At 36.6% G+C, this 19997-nt stretch overlaps 1 protein-coding gene across 1 annotated transcript; it reads right to left on the reverse strand.

Annotated features, from left to right (window-relative positions):
* Positions 1-17062: 17062 nt before the first annotated feature.
* Positions 17063-17546, reverse strand: LOC122220730 (ATP synthase subunit f, mitochondrial-like). Its single transcript, XM_042940403.1, is given in 2 exon segments — positions 17063-17204; positions 17407-17546. Coding segments are annotated over 2 exon segments (282 nt in total).
* Positions 17547-19997: the final 2451 nt, after the last annotated feature.

Genomic DNA, 19997 nt, shown 5'->3' on the forward strand with positions numbered 1-19997 from the left:
CAAAAAATCTTGAAAAAGAACAAAGTTGGAGGTATCAGACTTCCTGGTTTCAAAACATACTATAAAAAGTTACTATAGTTTTCAAAACAGTGTGGTACTGCCACACAGAGAGACAGACATATATACCAATGGAGAAGAGTAGAGAGCCCAGAAATAAACCATTGCATATGTGATCAAATGATTTTCAACAAGGGTGCCAACCCTCTCAATGGTGAAAGGACTGTCTCTTTAACAGTGTTGAATGGTGTTGTCTTTCAACAGACAGTGTTTGGCCAATTGGGTATCCACATACAAAAGGAAGAAGTTGGATGCTTATGTTACATCATATACAAAAATTAACTCAAAATGTATTAAAAACCTAAATTTAAGGATACAAAACTATAAAGCTAGAGAAGAACATAGGTGAAAATTTCTTGACTTTGGATTTGGGAATGATTTCTTAGAGATGACACAGAAAGTATAGGCAATAAAAACAAATATAGATAAATCAGATTACATCAAACCTAAAAACTGCTGTGCATCAAAGGACACTATCAACACTGTTAAAAGATAACCTACAGAATGGGAGAAAATGTTTGCAAATCACATATCTGATGATATCACATTTCCTTTGATATCTAGAATATATGACGAACTCTTACAACATCAAAAACCAAATAAACTTATTAAGAAATGAGCGAAGGACTTGAATAGATATTTCTCTAAAGATGATGTACAAATAGCCAATAAACATCTGAAAGGATGTTCAACATTACTAATCTTTAGAGAAATGCAAATAAAAACCAACATGATCATCTTCTACACATTAAGATAGCTACCATCAAAAAGCTCAGAAAATAACAACCATTGGCGAGGATGTTCAGAAATTCAAACCCTGTTGCGATGTTGCTGGGATTATAAAATGGAACAACCCCTTATGGAACCATTTCTTCAAAAAATTGAAAAAGGAACTACCATATGACCTGGTAACGTAAATTCTATCTACAGAGCCAAAGTGACAGAAAGTAAAATCTCTAAGAGATATTTACAAACCCATGTTTATAGCAGCATTATTCACAACAGTAAAAAGGTGGAAGGAAGACAAGTGTTAATCTTCAGATGATTGCATAAATAAAATATGGTATATTTACACAATGGAATATTATTCAGCCTTTAAAGGAAAGGAAGTATTGTAGCATGTGATAACATGGCTGAATGTTCAGGATAATATGTTAAGTAAGATAATAAGCGAGGCACAAATGGGAAAACCCTTTATGATTCCACATATATGTGCTATGTAAAGTAGTCAAATTCATAGAAAAACAAAGTAAAGTGGTGGTTTCCAGTGACTGGGGTAGGGAAAATGGGGAGTCATTGTTTAAAGGGTATGGAGTTCTGCTTTACAAGATGGAAAGGTTCTGGAGGATCTATTGCATAACAATGAGAACATACATCACCCTCCTGAACAGTCCAGTAAAAACTGGTTATATAGTAAATTTCATTTAATGGGTTTTTTTTTTAAACAACAACAAAAAAAACCCCATGTTAAAACAACACTGAACAAACCCCTATCTCTTTCTGGGTAGTATGTTCTTGGGATCTGGACCCACCTTGTACTAGAGTACCTCCTTGAATACTATATTATCAATTGTAGTTCAGGGGACCACATGTAATTTTTCTTTTCTTTATTTTAAGAAAATCTTCTCTCCCTTTATTGATAAAAAAATATTCATCTGCTTTTGAGATAGAATATTTAAAAAGAAGGCCCAATTTTCTGTGGATTGTATGGAGGTGGAGGAAATTAAGAAATAATAGGAAGTCCAGTCTGGCTACAGATTTCTGGGTTAGCAGGTTAAAAAAAAAGCCAGTTTATAAAATATCAGTTGCCTATGACATCACGAAAAAAAAAGACAATATATGTGGACATAGATATTTTCATACTCTTAAAAACTTTGTAACACAATTTCTTATGCTTGTCCCTTAAAGCTGCTAAATAATATGCATATCTTCCAAAAATGAATTTTCTTGATTTACTTTATTGATTCAGTTGATGATTAAAGAGCTGTTTTTGTGCTATTCACTCCTCATATTTGATATAACCCGATCCAACATATCTTCAAAAAATGTTTTTAAAAAGCTTACTCTTTTAAATCAGAAAAGAAGTACTTATTGCAGAAATATCAGAAAGTTCAAATTGGTAAAAAGAAGACACATTAACAAATTTACTTACCTGATGAAAACAATGTCAGTGCTTTGGTCTATTATATCCCAGACTCTGCTCTGTCATGTATATGGACATATGTGGTTTTTATACAAGTGAAACTTTACCTTACATGATTTTGTAATCTACCTCTTTTTTTTTCACTTAACAAAATATCACTGATATTTTTGAGTCCTAGCAATTCTTTCAGCAAGAACTATAAGCTTTCTTTCCTAAGCAAGGGTAGATGGATCCTGTAGTTGTGACATTTGGACATCTTAAATTGATCTGTGACCATAATTCATTTATTACCAAAGACTTGTTTTTAGTGGTGTTTAATCTTACCAATTTCAAATGTTTCTGGCAGGAGTGAATAAGGTCCTTTTGGTCTCATAAGATTCAGTGTATTCCTTTCTTTTCTATGCCTAGAAAGCATTTTACAAATTTGGGCTCTGCTATGGATGTTTCTGAGAAGTTGTAGCAGTTTTACTGTTCCTTACAATCCCTATATCTCATCAGATCACACTACACAATCTTGTTAGGAGAAAGGATGGTGGGGAAGGACCAAAAGGGCCAGGCTGAAAGATAAAACCACCAAATAGCTTTACAGAGATGTCAGTTGAGCATACACATGGGAACGTCAGGCAATGGAAGTGACATTCCAAATGACATGTCTTTTTTCCCTCTCCACACACTAAAAATGCACGTATTAATTGACAGCAGATAAAAGGTGAAAGAATACAATGCATAGTAACTCATGTTAAAGCTTACAGGTAAAAGACTGAATTCTTGTGTGAAATAATGGCTTTCTACTTAATAAACTGGAGTTGTTCCAAGGACATCTTTTCATTTATGGAGCAGGTGCAGATGAAGTTTTGAGAAACTTATGCAGTATTTTTAAAAAATAAAACATTTAATTAACAAGCTTGAAAACAGTGGAGCACTTGAAGTGGGAATAAAACAATTGTTTTATATCAAACAGTACAAATCCAATTTGTGAATACAACTATATTGAAAAGCTTTAAAATATTAATAAATTGCTGTGGGCTTTAAAAAAGAAGTTTTAATTTTCTTTCAAGGTTTCCCCTTGAGACAAGTTCTAAACCAGAAAAGATGTTCAAATGAATGCAAAAAAGAGTATATTCTTTTCGAAGGTCCAAAAGCTTATTTAAAAGATGCAAGATAAAAAGGAGTTAGAATATTTATATGCATTAAAAAATAAATCGTATGCAAACACATCTCTATATGTGGATTTTGTTTGTTGAGGTTGTTTGGAATTGCATTTGCTTTCATGACTCTTTAATAACTTGTTAGGATTTAAACACAATGGATTGGAAAAAATAATGTAATATTAAAGATATATGCTGTTTTCTAAGGGACAAAAGCATAAGGAGATCTGTGAAAGTTATGTAAGAAAAAGAATCTGAAGAAAGGTACCATTTCTTTTTAAATTAAAAAAAATTTTTTTTAATGTTTATTTATTTCTGAGACAGAGAGGGACAGAGCATGAGTGGGGGAGGGTCAGAGAGAGAGGGAGACACAGAATCCGAAGCAGGCTCCAGGCTCTGAGCTGTCAGCACAGAGCCCGACGCGGGGCTCGAACTCACAGACTGTGAGATCATGACCTGAGCCGAAGTCGGTCACTCAACTGACTGAGCCACCCAGGTGCCCTGAAAGGTACCATTTCAAGAGAAGACTCTACATTAAATTATCCATAAAGTAATCCTTTCTGACTCCAGCCTTTGTGTCAATGTCTCTGGTAACAGGACAGACTGCTGGTCATATTTGATCTTGCTCCCTGGTGTTTGGTAGGCTCTCAGGTATTGGTTCTTTAGTGACTCTGGGTCAGATTAGGTGCCCTGGAAAGGAAGCTGGGTAAATCCTTGTGATGACAGCCAGACCTTTTGGTGAAGTGTCCAGAATTGACAGGCTACCAGTGCTCTTTCCCTTTGTGTTTCTTGTTTGGAAAAATACAGCAAATAAAAATCACTGAACAGGTTCTGGGAAAGTCTGTCTGCACAGTCCTGAAGCTACCAGAAGAAAATTAAAGGTATATAGGTTAATGTTTTCCAAGGCACTCACAGAGAAAGGGAGAACAGTGGTCAGCATTTATAGAATCCTGGATATTCTGTAGTCCACAAACCTTTTGAATAGTTGTTATCACTCCTCGTATTAACAAAATCGGTTAAAAGCAGATAATGGCTTAATAAGAGATGATCCTCTGATTTTCCTTTTAAGAAAACTAAGAATCAGATTCTATTTGCTTAATTTTCCATGAATTGAAATTATAATACTTGGACTTAGAGTGTATTAATTTGTTTTTATTTAGAAAAATAAAAAATCATCAAAGAGGAAAAAACAAGGCAATGGATGAAAAATGGAGAAACTAAGCTGTTGCACATAGTGTATTAAACATCGTGTGCTATTATGTTAGTTAACTCTTATGCTTAAAAAGTGCTCCATTTTCTCAAATGTATGTTCCTATTCTTCCTCTAAATGAGTGCCTTATTAAGCTGCTCAGTTTCTCTTCCCTTGTATTTCACACAAGGTTTAAATCTTTTGATCTTTCTGTAGCCTTTGCTTTTTGATCCCTTGATTTTCTTCATTCAACCTGTTTGCTTAATTATTTAACCTTCTTAATTCTCATCCTCTTTATTCTCAATCAACCTTTCATCTTTTTAGGTGTCCTAGCTCATCTTACTCTTCTCACTAAACTTTTATCTTGTGAAACATTTTTTTTCTTTTTTAGAGAGAGAAAGAGAGAGCGAGTGAGGGTGCAAGCTGGGAGTGGGGGAAGAGCAGAGGAAGCGAGTGAGAGAGAGACAGAGAGAGAGAGAGAGAGAGAGAGAGAGAGAGACAGAGACAGAGAGAGAGAGAGAGAATCTTAAGCTCAGTGCGGAGCCAGACATGGGACTCCATCCCACAATCTTAGGATCATGACCTGAGCCGAAATCAAGAGTCAGATGATGCTCAACTGACTGAGCCACCCAGGTGCCCCTTGTGAAACGTTTCACACATTGAAGAGGCCACAGAATTGAGGATAATTTCTACTTATCTAAAAAAAAAAGTTATAATATTTATATTTCCTTTTCATATATTATCATGGGAATGAAATAAAAATATTGTCATGTTTATGGTTTCATGTATTATTGTTAAGTCCTTGCTAGGATATTATTCACTGTATAGAAGAACCATAGAGAATTTTAGAAATTACAGTAACTCTTAACCAGAAATGAAGAAGATGACTTTATCAGCAAATCTCCTCATAAATCCTCCATCAGCAGGATTTTATTTGATAATGTTTGAAAAACTGATAGAGGTATACATGTGACATCTGGCAGAACTTTCATCCCCAGGGTTGATTTGGCTGAATTTTTCCAGGCCAAGGGCTCCATTGAAGAGGACAGTATTCAAAGATAGAGGAGAACAGCACTATATATGTGAAGCACACATATTTGTGAATATTAGAAAATGATTTTGAGACAGAAAATAGAATACCCTAGTAAATATACATAACCTTGAGGAATTACTTAACCTCTCTCAACCCCAGTTTCCTTACCTACAAAATGGGAAAGGTGGTAATAGTATCTATTTCCTAAAGGTGTTGTGGGAAATTAATGAATTATTAAATATTGGTCAAATATGTAGACAAATGGAAGCTATTGTTAAATATAAAAATATTTATAAGATTATCATATCTTTTTAAATACAGTAGGCAGAAAGGATTTTTTTTCCTTTTTTATGGTTAAGAGTTATAATGTATAAATAATTGATACTCTTAGTCACTTCTTAAATAGGTAAGAATACATACTCATACTTTAAAAAAATTTAAATCTGTTAACATAGTGTAATAATAATTTCAGAAATAGAATTTAGTGATTCATCACTTACATATAACACCCAGTGCCCATCCCAACAAGTGTCCTCCTTAATGCCCCTCACTCCTTTAGCCCTCCCCCCACCCAACACCCCACCAGCAACCCTCAGTTTGTTCTCTGTATTTAAGAGTCTCTTATGGTTTGTCTCCCTCTCTGTTTTTATGTTAGTTTTGATTCCCTTTCCTTATGTTCATCTGTTTTGTACCTTAAATTCCACATATCAGTGAAATCATATATTTGTCTTTCTCTGACTTATTTTGCTTAGCATAATACACTCTAGTTCCATCCACATTGTTGCAAATGGCAAGATTTCATTCCTTTTGATTGCTGAGTAATACTCTATTGTTTGTATATACCACATCTTTAAAAAAAATTTTTTTTAACATTTATTTATTTTGGAGAGACAGAGAGAGACAGAGCATGAGCGGGGGAGGGGCAGAGAGAGAGAAGGAGACACAGAATCTGAAGCAGGCTGCAGGCTCTGAGCAAGCTGTCAGCACAGAGCCCGATGCAGGGCTCGAACCCACAAACTCTGAGATCATGACCTGAGCCGAAGTCGGATGCTCAACCGACTGAGCCACCCAGGCGCCCCTATACCACATCTTTTTAATCCATTCATCAGTTGATGGATATTTGGGCTCTTTCCATACTTTGGCTATTGTCGATACTGCTACTATAAACATTGGGGGTACATGCGCCCCTTTGAATCAGCACTCCTGTATCCTTTGGATAAATTCCTAGTAGTGCAATTGCTGAGTCATAGTGTAGTTCTATTTTTAATTTTTTGAGGAACCTCCATACTGTTTTCCAAAGTGGCTGGACCAGTTTGCATTCCAGCAGTGCAAAAGGGTTCCTCTTTGTCCACATTCTTGTCAACATCTGTTGTTGCCCGAGTTGTTAATGTTAGCCACTCTGACAAGTATGAAGTGGTATCTCATTGATTTTGATTTGTATTTCCCTGATGATGAGTGATGTTGAGCATTTTTTCATGTGTTAGTTGGCCATCTAGATGTCTTCTTTGGAGAAGTGTCTATTCATGTCTTTTGCCCATTTCTTCACTGGATTAATTGTTTTTTGGGTGTTGAGTTTGATAAGTTCTTAATAGATTTTGGATACTAACCCTTTATCTGATATGTCATTTACAAATATCTTCTGTCATTCTGCCGGTTTCCTTTTAGTTTTGCTGATTGTTTTCTTCACTATGCAGAAGGCTTTTACCTTGATGAGGTCCCAATAGTCATTTTTGCTTTTGTTTCCCTTGCCTTTGGAGACATAGCAGGTAAGAAGTTTCTGCAGCCGAGGTCAAAGAGGTTGTTGCCTGTTTTCTCCTCTAGATTTTGATGGCTTCCTGTTTTAAATTTAGGTCTTTCATCCATTTGGAGTTTATTTTTGTGTATGGTGAAAGAAAGTGGTCCAATTTTGTTCTTCTACATGTTGCTGTCCAGTTTTCCCAACACTATTTGCTGAAGAGACTGTCTTTATTTCATTGAATATTCTTTCCTGCTTTGTCAAAGATTAGTTGGCCAAGATCAAAGAGGTTTTTGGTTGCGTTCTCCTCAAGGATTTTGATGGCTTCCTGTTTTAAATTTAGGTCTTTCACCCATTTTGAGTTTATTTTTGTGTATGGTGTAAGAAAGTGGTCCAGCTTCATTCTTCTGCAGGTCGCTGTCCAGTTTTCCCAGCACCACTTGCTGAAGAGACTGTCTTTATTCCATTGGATATTCTTTCCTGCTTTGTAAAAGATTAGTTGGCCATACGTTTGTGGGTCCATTTCTGGGTTCTTTATTCTGTTCCATTGATCTATGTGTCTGTTCCTGTGCGAGCACCATACTGTCTTGATGATTATAGCTTTGCAATACAGCTTAAATTCTGGCATTGTGGTGCCTCCAGCTTTTTTGTTTTTTGTTTGTTTTTGTTTTTTTTCAGGATTGCTTTGGCTATTCAGGGTCTTTTGTGGTTCCATACAAATTTTAGGATAGTTTGTTCTAGCTCTGTGAAGAATGCTGTTGTTATTTTGATAAGGATTACATTGAATATGTAGATTGGTTTGGGTAGTATTGACATTTTAACAATATTTGTTCTTCCAATCCATGAGCATGGAATGTTTTTCCATTTTTTTGTGTATGTCTTCTTCAATTTCTTTCATAATTTTTTTATAGTTTTCAGGGTATAGATTTTTCACCTCTTTGGTTAGGTTTTTTCCTAGGCATTTTATGGTTTTTGGTGCAATTGTAAATGACATAGATTCCTTGATTTCTCCTTCTGCTGCTTCATTATTGGTGTATAGAAATGCAACTGATTTTTTACATTGATTTTATATCCTGTGACTTTGCTGAATTCATGTATCAGTTCTAGCATTTTTTTGGTGGGGTCTTTGGGTTTTCCATGTAGAGTATCATGTTATCTGTGAAGAGTGAGAGTTTGATTTTTTACTTGCTAATTTGGATGCCTGTGTGTGTGTGTGTGTGTGTGTGTGTGTGTGTTGGCTGATTGCTGAGGTTAGGACTTCCAACACTATGTTGAATAACAGTGGTAAGAGTGGACATTCTTGTCATGTTCCTGACCTTAGGGAGAAAGCTCTCAGTTTTCCCCCATTGAGGATATTAGTGGTGGGTCTTTTGTACATGGCCTTTATGACCTTGAGGTATGATCCTTCTATCCCTACTTTCTTGAGGATTTTTATCAAGAAAGGATGCTGTATTTTGTCAGATGCTTTTTCAGCATATGTTGAGAGGATCATGTGATTCTTATCCTTTCTTTTATTAATGTGATGTATCACGTACATTTGATTGCCAATCAGTCAATGTTGATTGCTGATATTGAATCAGCCCTGCATCCCAGGAATAAACCCTAGTTGATGGTGGTGAATAATTCTTTTAATGTATTGTTGGATCCAGTTAGCTAGTATCTTGTTGAGGATATTTGCATCCATGTTCGTTAGGGAAATTGGTCTATGGTTCTTTTTACAAAGTCTTTGTCTGCTCTTGGAATTAAGGTAATGCTGACTTCATAGAATGAGTTTGGAAGTTTTCCTTCCATTTCTATTTTTTTGGAACAGCTTCAAAAGAATAGGTGTTAAGGCTTCTTTAAATGTTTGGTAGAATTCCCTTGGAAAGCCATCTGGCCCTGGACTCTTGTTTGTTGGGAGATTTTTGGTTACTGATTGAATTTCTTTACTGGTTATGGTCTGCTCAAATTTTCTATTTCTTCCTGTTTCAGTTTTGATAGTTTATATGTTTCTAGGAATTCGTCCATTTCTTCCAGATTGCCCCATTTGTTGGCATATAATTGCTCATAATATTCTCTTATTGTTTGTATTTCTGCAGTTGGTTGTGATCTCTTCTCTTTCATTTGTGATTTTATTTATTTGGGTCCTTTCCTTTTACTTTTTGATCAATCTGGCTAGGGGTTTATCGATTTTGTTAATTCTTTCGAAGAACCAGCTCTTGGTTTCATTGATCTGTTCTACTGTTTTTTTTAATTATTATTTTGATATCATTGGTTTCTGCTCTAATCTTTACTATTTTCCTTCTTCTGCTGTTTTGGGGCCTTAGTTACTGTTCTTTTTCCAGCTCTTTTAGGTGTAAGGTTGGGTTGTATTATTTGAGACGTTTCTTCCTTCTTTGTGAAGACCTGGATTGCTATATTTCCCTCTTGTGACCACCTTTGCTACATCCCAGAGTATATACTTATACTTTAAATGGCTTTTTTGATTTTTTTTGTGTCCCTCTAGTTGTAGATTTTCTCTTGCTGCTTCCAATATGCTGCTATATGTTGCATATCATTCATTCACTCTAAATACCAGTCCTATTTGATAGTCAAATACGTAATTAAAAATTTTTTTCATAGTTGCATCAAGCAAAATGAAGAGTCTGGGGTAATGATCTGTAATTGTTTTTTATTTAACCCAGTACAGTATATAAAAATATCACTTCAACATGTAATCAGCATACAAATATTATGATGTATTTTACACTCATTTTTTCCTTTTAATCTTTGAAATCTGTTGTATATTTTACTCTTACTGCACATCTCAATTCCAATGCTAAATTTTAGTAGATACTGGTTTTATTAGATACTTGTTCTTTACTTAAATTTCATAAAGTTTACAGTTGAAAATGTAGATTCACATATCCAAGTTGTTCCAAATATATTTAAAAGTTTCCCAGTAAACAGAGTATGCATTTTAAATGAAAATAAATTAAAATTAAATAAAATTAAAAACTCAATTTCTCAGTTGCACTAGCCACATTGCAAGTGCTCAGTAGCCACATGTGGTTGTGACCACCACTTTGGTCAACATTGCTAAAGATGCTTACTGAGTATCTATGATGTATATGAAGGCATTAGTCTAGAGACAGATTACAAGGCAATGTAATATCTCAAATGTAGGGGACTTGAAAGGAGTACAAAATATAGTGATGGTCTGAGAGTAGTTCTTTTCTTCTTCCTATAGAGTAATGTGACTTTGCTGCTGAAAAGACTTTTTATTTTTATTTATTTTTATTTTGTAAAGTTTATTGATTTATTTTGAGAGAGAGAGAGCCCAAGCAGGGGGAGACAGAGAGAGAGAGGGAGAGAGAGAATCCTTGCACTGACAGTGTGGAGCCCGACACAGGGCTCAAACCTATGAACCATGAGGTCATGACCTGAGTTGTGAAATCAATAGTCGGGTTCTTAACCGATTGAGCCACCCAGGCACCCCTGAAAGGACTTTTAAAAAATTCCTTTTGAGTTAGTATCCATGATCAAGATGGCTGAAATTCCTGACAGTCTGATTTCTCAATAGTGAGGCATTATTTTATATTTGTAAGTGTCACATATAAAAAGACTATGCATGAGTGTTATAATTGTATATGCTTTTATGATCCAGTAGAGTCCTTTCCATTTAAACTGTGGCTTTAAACAAATAGTCCAATATTTGCCAATGCACCATCAGATTTTCTAATGTCAAAATGTATGCATTTATCAATTATTTAAGCTGCCTATTCATATTGTTGTTAACTTCAGATTTCTATCTTATTTCATCCCTAGTTATTTCATTGAATAACTAGCTTATTCTCCTTATTTTCTGCTACTGAACCCAGTGTTGCACAGAAAAGTTGATTTGTTAATTAGTTTAATCGCCTCTTCTCATAATAGCGGGGTAAGATTGGCGGAGGAAGCTTGTTATCAATCTGTGCTACTGGTAAGCAGTAATTATAGATAATTATGCTTTTGTCTTGCTGCATTCTGAAGATTGTCTTGAAATCCTTCCCCCTGAATTAGCAAATGGTCTGTCATGTTGAATTCTCCTCTGGTTTCTTCCCATAACTCAGCCCCTACTCTCCCCCCAATGAAACAAAATTGCAGCTTGTTAGGTGGAAGCTTATTTGAAGTCTCAATTTTCTTGAGTATTCAGCCTCTTTGGGAAGTGCCAGGTGCTCCGTCATGGCCACAGCATTTGCCTTTGGCTTAAGGTTCCAACTCAACTGGCATCCTACAAGTCTTTGATTTTTTCTTTTTGCTTGAAGAGGCAGTGGTTGTCTTGACAGCAGAGCTAAAGCTCTGTCCTTGTACTTTGATACACATTGTGGTACAATCTAATAATCAAAGTCATTTGTCAAGAAACAGGGTGTTCACACTTTTCTCTGAAGAGATTGGAATAAACAGCAGATTTTAAGTGGATGTAAGCCAGAAATGGCAGCCACTACCACTTTAAAAATGTGCCTGGAATGCAGAGCCCAGAGTAGATTTTAACCAAGACTGTATCTTTATATTCGTGGGTATAAGGGACAAGGGACAGTTTTGACTCCCAGGGGATATTTGGCAACATCTGGGGATATTTGTCATTTTCATGATTGGAGATGGAGGGTGCTACTGGCATCTAGGAGGCAGAGGTCAGGGGTGCTGCTAACTACCCTACAATGCATAGGACAGTCCTCCACAATAAAGAATGGGCTGGCTCAAAATATCAATAGTACCAAGGTTGAGAAACCCTGCTTTGTATGATTATGAAGGGACCACTGTGGCATATTTGATCTTCTCCCTCCTTGATGATTTATATGGTTTGGGGAATAGTTCATTCAGTAGAAAAATTGAAATTGCAAAAAGAGTGAATTTCCCATGCCCTGTTATGGGGACTCCTTATGGACAAGAGATAAGGAATAAAAATGGAAAAAAAAAAAACCACTCTCATATAATTGAAGTAGAACACTGTTTATTTTCTATTTTTGCAGAAATGTAATGGAAGCAATATACTAAACTGACATGCTTCAGAGTCACCAACACATTCCCTAATAGAACCATATTCTTCCACCAGCAGGGAGAAATGTGATCCACAAATGCAATCAGATATATTTTGGTCAAAGGCTGCTTGTATTTTTCACTTCTTTTTTTAAACATTTTTTAATTTTTTTTTTAATTTTTCACTTCTTGAGATTAGATTCCATTTTGGGAAAACCCTAATGTTGTAGTCTTGTATGACCCCATGTGCAGTCTAAGTCAGAGCAACTTGGAGAGAGGTTCAGGTATGAATTTATCTTATGAAAGTAAAGAGTTTGTTTGAAAAGACACAATTTCTAAGGGTATCTTGGACTGAGGTGGATGTCTGGAGTTGTGGATGGGGATCTCCTTGAGGCTGATAGTCACCAACCTTTCTCATATATTCTGCTGAGCAGTGCTACTTATTCACAGCCTGGCATGTGAAAATGGGATGACATATTTAAAAATATTTATATATCTCCATAGATCAATTTCAGCAAACAATGGTAACTTCATAAAGAGACATTTCTAACAATCTAAACTCTTTCCCTTGAGAGATGGGGAATTTTCTTTCCCTTACTGCATAGTTTCTGGCTATATGATCACATGTGGATACTATTATTGTACTGAGTTGAAAATTGTGTTAGATGATTTCTGAGATCCTTTGTAAGCCTGTGGTTCTCTGACTCAGTGATTCTGTGAATTTATCTTTAAGAATTTACAATTACACAGCCTCTCAATTGCCAACTCCCCACTCCTCTGTGTATACTTCTCCTTAATTTGGTCTCATTTATTGTTGTCTCCATAATCCTCCAAATGGAACCTCTGTGAATATCTTTCTGTCCCTTGCACATGCTGTGCTTTGTCAGTCTCCCACACCTGGAATGTCTTCTGTTCTTCCTTTAAGGCTTAGCTCACATATTACCTTTCATGAAGCTCTTTCCTATTGTTGTAGTCTAAATTAAAGGAAACTGTAGTTTCCTTTTCTTATTTCTCCTATAACTGTAATCTAGGTTACAGAATATGGGGAAACACATCCATGTTTTCATAGAACTAGATATACCAGTAGAAGATAGAGGAACTTCTACAGTAACTTCTGTGGTTCTGTGTTTACTTCTTATGTACGAGCTCTTCACTTCTTTGTAAGTTGTAATGAGGAGATTATTCAGTACTTGATTATAAATTGTCTCTCATAAATTTTTTGCATCTTTAAACTCTAAGTTTTCTGGAGCTTTGCATTTGCTTTGGTTCCCTTTTAGTGCCTCTTACAGTGCTAGGGTCATACTGGGTGGGCAATAAATGACTGCTAAATTAAATGAGAGACTGTGGAACCAGGTGACCTGGTAAGCATGGTGTGCCAGTGATTCTACAGAAGAAGGTTTTCTGCTAGAATAGTATACATCAGACTGCTTTTGAGATGTTCCATTCCCTTGTGTGAATGATTTGGGAGAAGGTTATGCTTTAGTTCTCTTCTTCATTGTCTTTTAAGAGCAGAATGAGCAGAATGGGAGCAATAGAGATGGAATAATAGAAATGGCTTAGAAAGAAAAGGAGGGAAAAAAGAGGGCTGCCAATCTTTTCTGAATCATGGCAACTTTTTTTCCCCATTTCTTTCTAAGAAATGGATGATAATCTCAAAATGTCAGCCTCTACCTAATTTTTCTTTTCTCTGCTTGGTATTTTCTCGAGCCAGAACCACTGATGCCACAAGCTGTATCTTAACCACTTAAACCTGTTTTTCTGGAGACAAGGAATGTATATCAACAAAGTTGGCTCTGCCATCTTGTGCAGCTTAAATCGAGCTATACCACCCTAGATTTTGGATTCGGTGTCCACTTTGTGAATCATCTTTACTACTTCCAAAGTTAGCTGATCTTGCCAAGAGCTTGGTATCCAGTGCTCAGTCTTTGAGTGCCAATTTTGCCTTTTGGATGAATTTCTGTCCTACTCAGTTTTGGTCATACTTTCCCATGAGTATCATGATTTCTTTTCTAGAATTGTAACTCAGCTCTAAAGGTTAGCCTGGTGGCAGGGACACTGTTGTTCTTTGTTTTGTCTTGTAGATACCAGTTGTCCTTCAGGCCTGGAGGCCCCCTTTTTATCCCGACCTAGTTATTGTTTTTTCTGTGTGCAAGGAGAATCAACTGAGGTATTAGATGCCCATTTCTCTTTTCATAAGTGTTACCTGAGGTCTAGATCTCTCGCCTCTAAGAATCAGACATGGTGTTTCACTGGCCTGTTCAGTGGCTATGTCGATTTCCATGAATATGAGTTTTGAGTTAGGTCTATAGTCTTTTTCTTGACTCTGGTGACTCAATCATCTGTACATGGAACCTGACTTGAATTGTGCTTTACACACTTAATTTGGTGGAGGTGAGGTGGTCTGAATGACTTTTGTCATTTACTAGAGAAGTGGGACTTGTTGAGCCTATATTGTCCAAGATTACATGGGATGTTAATAGATGTTATTTGAAAAGATGTTTCCATGGTCAAATGCTTTTGGGAAACACTGAATTAAACATAGTTAAATAGAGTGTTTAACTGAAATATGACTTTCTATGTGGAATGCTTGAATGAATGGCAGCATTTTCCAGTTTTTTTGACCACGGAACCATTTCTTTTGGGGACATCTCTTAATAGCTCAGGGAATACTAATGATCCTTGTAAAACCCATTTTAGTTTGGTCTGTTTTTTTAAAGAATAATTATAAATTTTGTGTAATAGCACTATGTGGTCATTAGGCTTTATAGGCAGAGAGTAAAGCTAGTTCTGTGTAAATGCAATGGCAATTAAGAATAAATCACAGTTAAGCTTGTTTTATGAAAATAATTTCCATGTTAAGCAAAATACATATTTATACTTTAATAATCTATACATAAGCTAGAGAGAATAAGAATTTATTTTATAGCAGAAATGTGACCAAAAAAATCTCTAAGCTAGCTTAATGCCTTGAAAAAGATCAGAGGTTCTTTCTTTTTTGATCTTTTTTGTTCTCTGATATAGAAATGAAAGTCTCAGATACTAAATATTTCTCTCTTAGAAGGTCCTAAAATGGGGCACCTGGCTGGTTTGGTTGGTAGAGCATGTGACTTTTGATCTTGGGGTGGTGAGTTCCAGCCCAATGCTGGGAGCAGAATTTACTTAAATTAAAAAAAAAAAAAAAAATGAAGGTCCTAGTCTACAAATCCAGAGATGTTATTCCTCTTAAAATACATACATGTGGGAAATGTGAATATCTTTCAAGGTACACAAAAATTAGAACTGCCAAACTTGGCAAATAAGAATACAGACACCTAGTTAAGCTTGAGATAAACAACAAATAATCTTTAGTATAAGTATGTTCCCTGCAATGTTCTATCTGGAAACACCAATATAAATCTACTTAAGAGGCCATTTATCCAGTGAGTTTTGTGGCAGAGAAGGAAAAACAAAACCCTCACATCTGGGTTTCCTCAAATCTATCACTCGTCCCCCAAAACAGGGATGGAGCTAAAACAGGAGTAAATCTATTCAGAAGCTTGTACTTAAAAAAAAATTTTTTTTTAATTTAATGTTTATTTATTTTTGAGAAAGAGAGTGTGAGTGGGGAGGGGCAGAGAGAGGGAGATGCAGAATCTGAAGTGTCAGCACAGAGCCCTGCATGGGCCCAGGCCTATGAACCATGAGATTATGAGCCAAAGTCTGGCACTTAACCAACTGAGCCACCCAGACACCCACAGAAGTTTGTACTTTTTTTTTTTATTAAAAAAAATATTTTTTTTTAACGTTTATTTATTTTTGAGACAGAGAGAGAGCATGAACAGGGGAGGGGCAGAGAGAGAGAGAGAGACAGAATCTGAAGCAGGCTCCAGGCTCTGAGCCATCAGCCCAGAACCTGACGTGGGGCTCGAACTCACGGACCGCGAGATTGTGACCTGAGTTGAAGTCGGACACTTAACCGACTGAGCCACCCAGGTGCCCCTAGAAGTTTGTACTTTTAAGGTCTAGAGAGGTTCAACCAGTTAATAATGTGTTTCCTTTCCCCAGTCACAGCATTATAAGCCTAAATGTCGCTCCTAAACAGCTATTGTACAGTCATTTGATACCCTGAAGTCCTCCAAAGACTGAATCTCCCAAATTCAGCCCCGCGATCCCCTCATGTAAACATGTTGGGCTGCTTGTCACCTCTTCCAAGCATCGGGGTTCCCTGGATAAAGGTCATAAATGAATTAAGAAGCATGTGAATTAACTTGTGTATAATAAATTGACACTCCAGGAGCGCCTGGGTGGTTCAGTTGGTTAAACATCTGACTTTGACTCAGGTCATGATCTTGCGGTATGAGCCCTGAGTCAGGCTCTGTGCTGCCGGCTCTGAGCCTGGAGCCTGCTTTGGATTCTGTGTGTCCCCCTCTCTCTCTGCTTCTCCTCCACTCACATGTGCGCGTGCACGCGCGCGCTCTCTCTCTCTCTCAAAAATAAATAAACATTGAAAAAAAATGAAGGTCCTAAAGCTAATCAGGAATGCTTCCTATGGAAGTGGTTTTAGTGCCCTAAATATCCATCTTTAATCTTTCCATTTACATTTATTCAGCACTTCTTTTTTAGAGATCTGCTCTATGCCAGCTTTTCTAGCTTCTATTAGAGTTCTTGTAGGTTTTTCTTTCCCAAGTACCAGTCTTCTTTTATTGGATGTTAATTCTGAATTAGGATATGAAAGAAATCAAAGGTACTGGGCAAAGGTCATGCTCAAGAATGCCATATGTGCCTCCACACTGGGCGCCCTTCAGGGGTACTTGCATAGCTGCTCACGTTTGAGTTCCTTATAAGAACAGTAGTTGAATAGCCCATAAGCTGCCAGCACCATAGAAATCCCAGCAATGCCCCCCTTTCTTCACGTTGACATACTTTAAAAAAATGTTTATTTACTTATTTTGAGAGAGAGAGAGCTCATACACACATGAGGGGGAGAGGCAGAGAGCGTGAGAGAGAATCCCAAGCAGATTCCGCACTGTAGGTGCAGAGGCCACTCTGGTTGGATCTCTTGATGGTGAGATCATGACCTGAGGTGAAATCGAGAGTCAGATGCTTAACCAACTGAGCCACCCAAGCGCTCTGGCATACAGGTACTTGTAATACCGATAGTAACCTCTTTGAATTTCTCCAGTGATGGCTTTAGGGGTGAAATCCCTCATCAGCATCCAGCTTGGCAGCTCTCCTAACTTCACATCCATGAGCTTCATCTCCTTCACTGGTAGAGATGACGCCATCTTGGAGTACTGGGTGTCCTCTATGCTGTGGCGCCCAAGGATTATATTATAGGTTTGCTATTAATCTAGATTTTTTTCTTCTTTAGAAAGGGACCGTATATATAATTTTCTTTGTAAATCTTTACTACGTAGGTGAAAATTATAAAACATAACTAATATTTACTGTTAGTTTAAGCCAGTACTTTTCCATGGATAATGATTACTAGGGACAAGCATGTGTCAGAAAAGAATATTGGGAAAATTAAATTCAGTTAAATAAAATACTTATCATCTGTTCCAAACACTGTGCTTGATGGGTGGGACACAGAGATTAATAGAGACAAGAAAAGTAATTCCTTCTCCCCATCTTTTGAGGAAATCTGTAACCAAGTGAGAAGAACCCCCCTTCCCACTGAAGTAAAAGAGGGGAAATAAATCCCAAAGGCTGAAAAACAGTTCAAAATATATCATTTGATTGTAATATAAAATAGCTGTCTTTTGTGTCTTTATTTAACTTTTATGGCAAAAATACTGCACATAGAAGAGCTTGATGACAATGTGAGTATATTAAATGTTATATTTCAAAGATGGAAATCAGTGCCTGTGTATAATATATTCTGTGTGTTTATTTGAGGTCAGATTGTTAACAAATATGCAAAAGATTTTGCTTGGGTAAGGTAAATAGAATTTAAAAAGTAATAGCATGTTAAACTATTTTCACATTTATTGTAAAGTTTGAGACCTGGGGAAATACAAGAGAGCCCAGCATTAAGCCTTTCAAATCATGTGTCTCCCACCTCTAACAAGACATGGGAGAATGAAGAGTTTGAACTACCCTCTTTTTTTCTTAATTTTATTTTTTATTTTTTAAAATTTACATCCAAATTAGTTAGCATATAGTGAAACAATGATTTCAGGAGTAGATTCCTTAATGCCCCTTACCCATTTAGCCCATCCCCCCTTTCCAAGCCCCTCCAGTAACCCTCAGTTTGTTCTCCGTATTTATGAGTCTCTTCTGTTTTGTCCCCCTCCCTGTTTTTATATTATTTTTGTTTCCCTTCCCTTATGTTCATCTGTTTTGTCTCGTAAAGTCCTCAAATGATTTTTGTGAAGTCATATGATTTTTGTCTTTCTCTGACTAATTTCACTTAGCATAATACCCTCCAGTTCCATCCATGTAGTTGCAAATGGCAAGATTTCATTCTTTTTGATTGCCAAGTAATACTCCATTGTATATATATACCATATCTTCTTTATCCATTCATCCATCGATGGACATTTGGGCTCTTTCCATACTTTGGCTATTGTTGATAGTGCTGCTATAAACATTGGGGTGCATGTGTCCGTTTGAAACAGCACACCTGTATCTCATGGATAAATGCCTAGTAGTGCAATTGCTGGGTCGTAGGGTAGTTCTATTTTTAGTTTTTTGAGGAATCTCCATAGTGTTTTGCAGAGTGGCTGCACCAGCTTGCATTCCCACCAATAATGCAAAAGAGATCCTCTTTCTCTGCATCCTTGCCAACATCTGTTGCCTGCGTTGTTAATGTTAGCGATTCTGACAGGTGTGAGGTGGTATCTCATTGTGGTTTTGATTTGTATTTTCCTGATGATGAGTGATGTGGAGCATTTTTTTGAACTACACTCTTGAAGAAGTTTCCTGAAGCTCAGGAAGTTGCTCAGTTAGTGAAAGTTTGGACTGGAATTTCAGTGAGATCTTTATATTCTACTCTGTGAGAAAATACACACTTTTTATAACATAATTTTTCATAAATTTTTTGATGAGAATTTTTTTTAAGTATTAAACATTTTTTAAAGTGTTTATTTAGTTTTGAGAGCAAGAGCATGAGCCGGGGAGAGCAGAGACAGAGAGGGAGACACAGAATCTGAAGCAGGCTCCAGGCTCTGAGCTGACAGCACAGCCCCGACATGGGGCTTGAACTCATGAACCATGAGATCATGACCTGAGCCGAAGTTGGACGCCTACCTGAGCCACCCAGGTGCCCCTTGGTGAGCAATTCTAATGCCATGCATTTTGTTTGTTTGTTTCTCTTTGTTTAGAGAGTTTCTCATTGAGCCTTTGAGTTTTGTGTATAAGAGACTTTAGAACCAGCCAACATAAATTTTATTCCCAGATCCACTGCTTGCTGGCCATGGGAACTTGAGCAAGCCACTGAAGCTTCTCTGAGCCTCAGTTTCCTCATCTGTGGAACTGAGATAATAATACTTTCCCTACTTATTTCACAGGATTGTTGTAAGGATCAGTGATACAATATATATAAAAGTGTTTTATGAGCATGTTTGAAGTATTATTATTAATACAGAGTTTCTCTAATTTCTGTCCTAAATATCTCTTTCCTCTGTCCAGCCACTACTTTAGTCAAACTGTCTTTATTTCTACTCTGGATTGACTATTAAACTAACCTCTCAGCTTATGTTGTTTTAAACCTGGTTTCAGTCAAATCTATCCTT

The sequence above is a fragment of the Panthera leo genome, chromosome B2 (assembly GCF_018350215.1).
Source record: "Panthera leo isolate Ple1 chromosome B2, P.leo_Ple1_pat1.1, whole genome shotgun sequence".
Taxonomy (NCBI): domain Eukaryota; kingdom Metazoa; phylum Chordata; class Mammalia; order Carnivora; family Felidae; genus Panthera; species Panthera leo.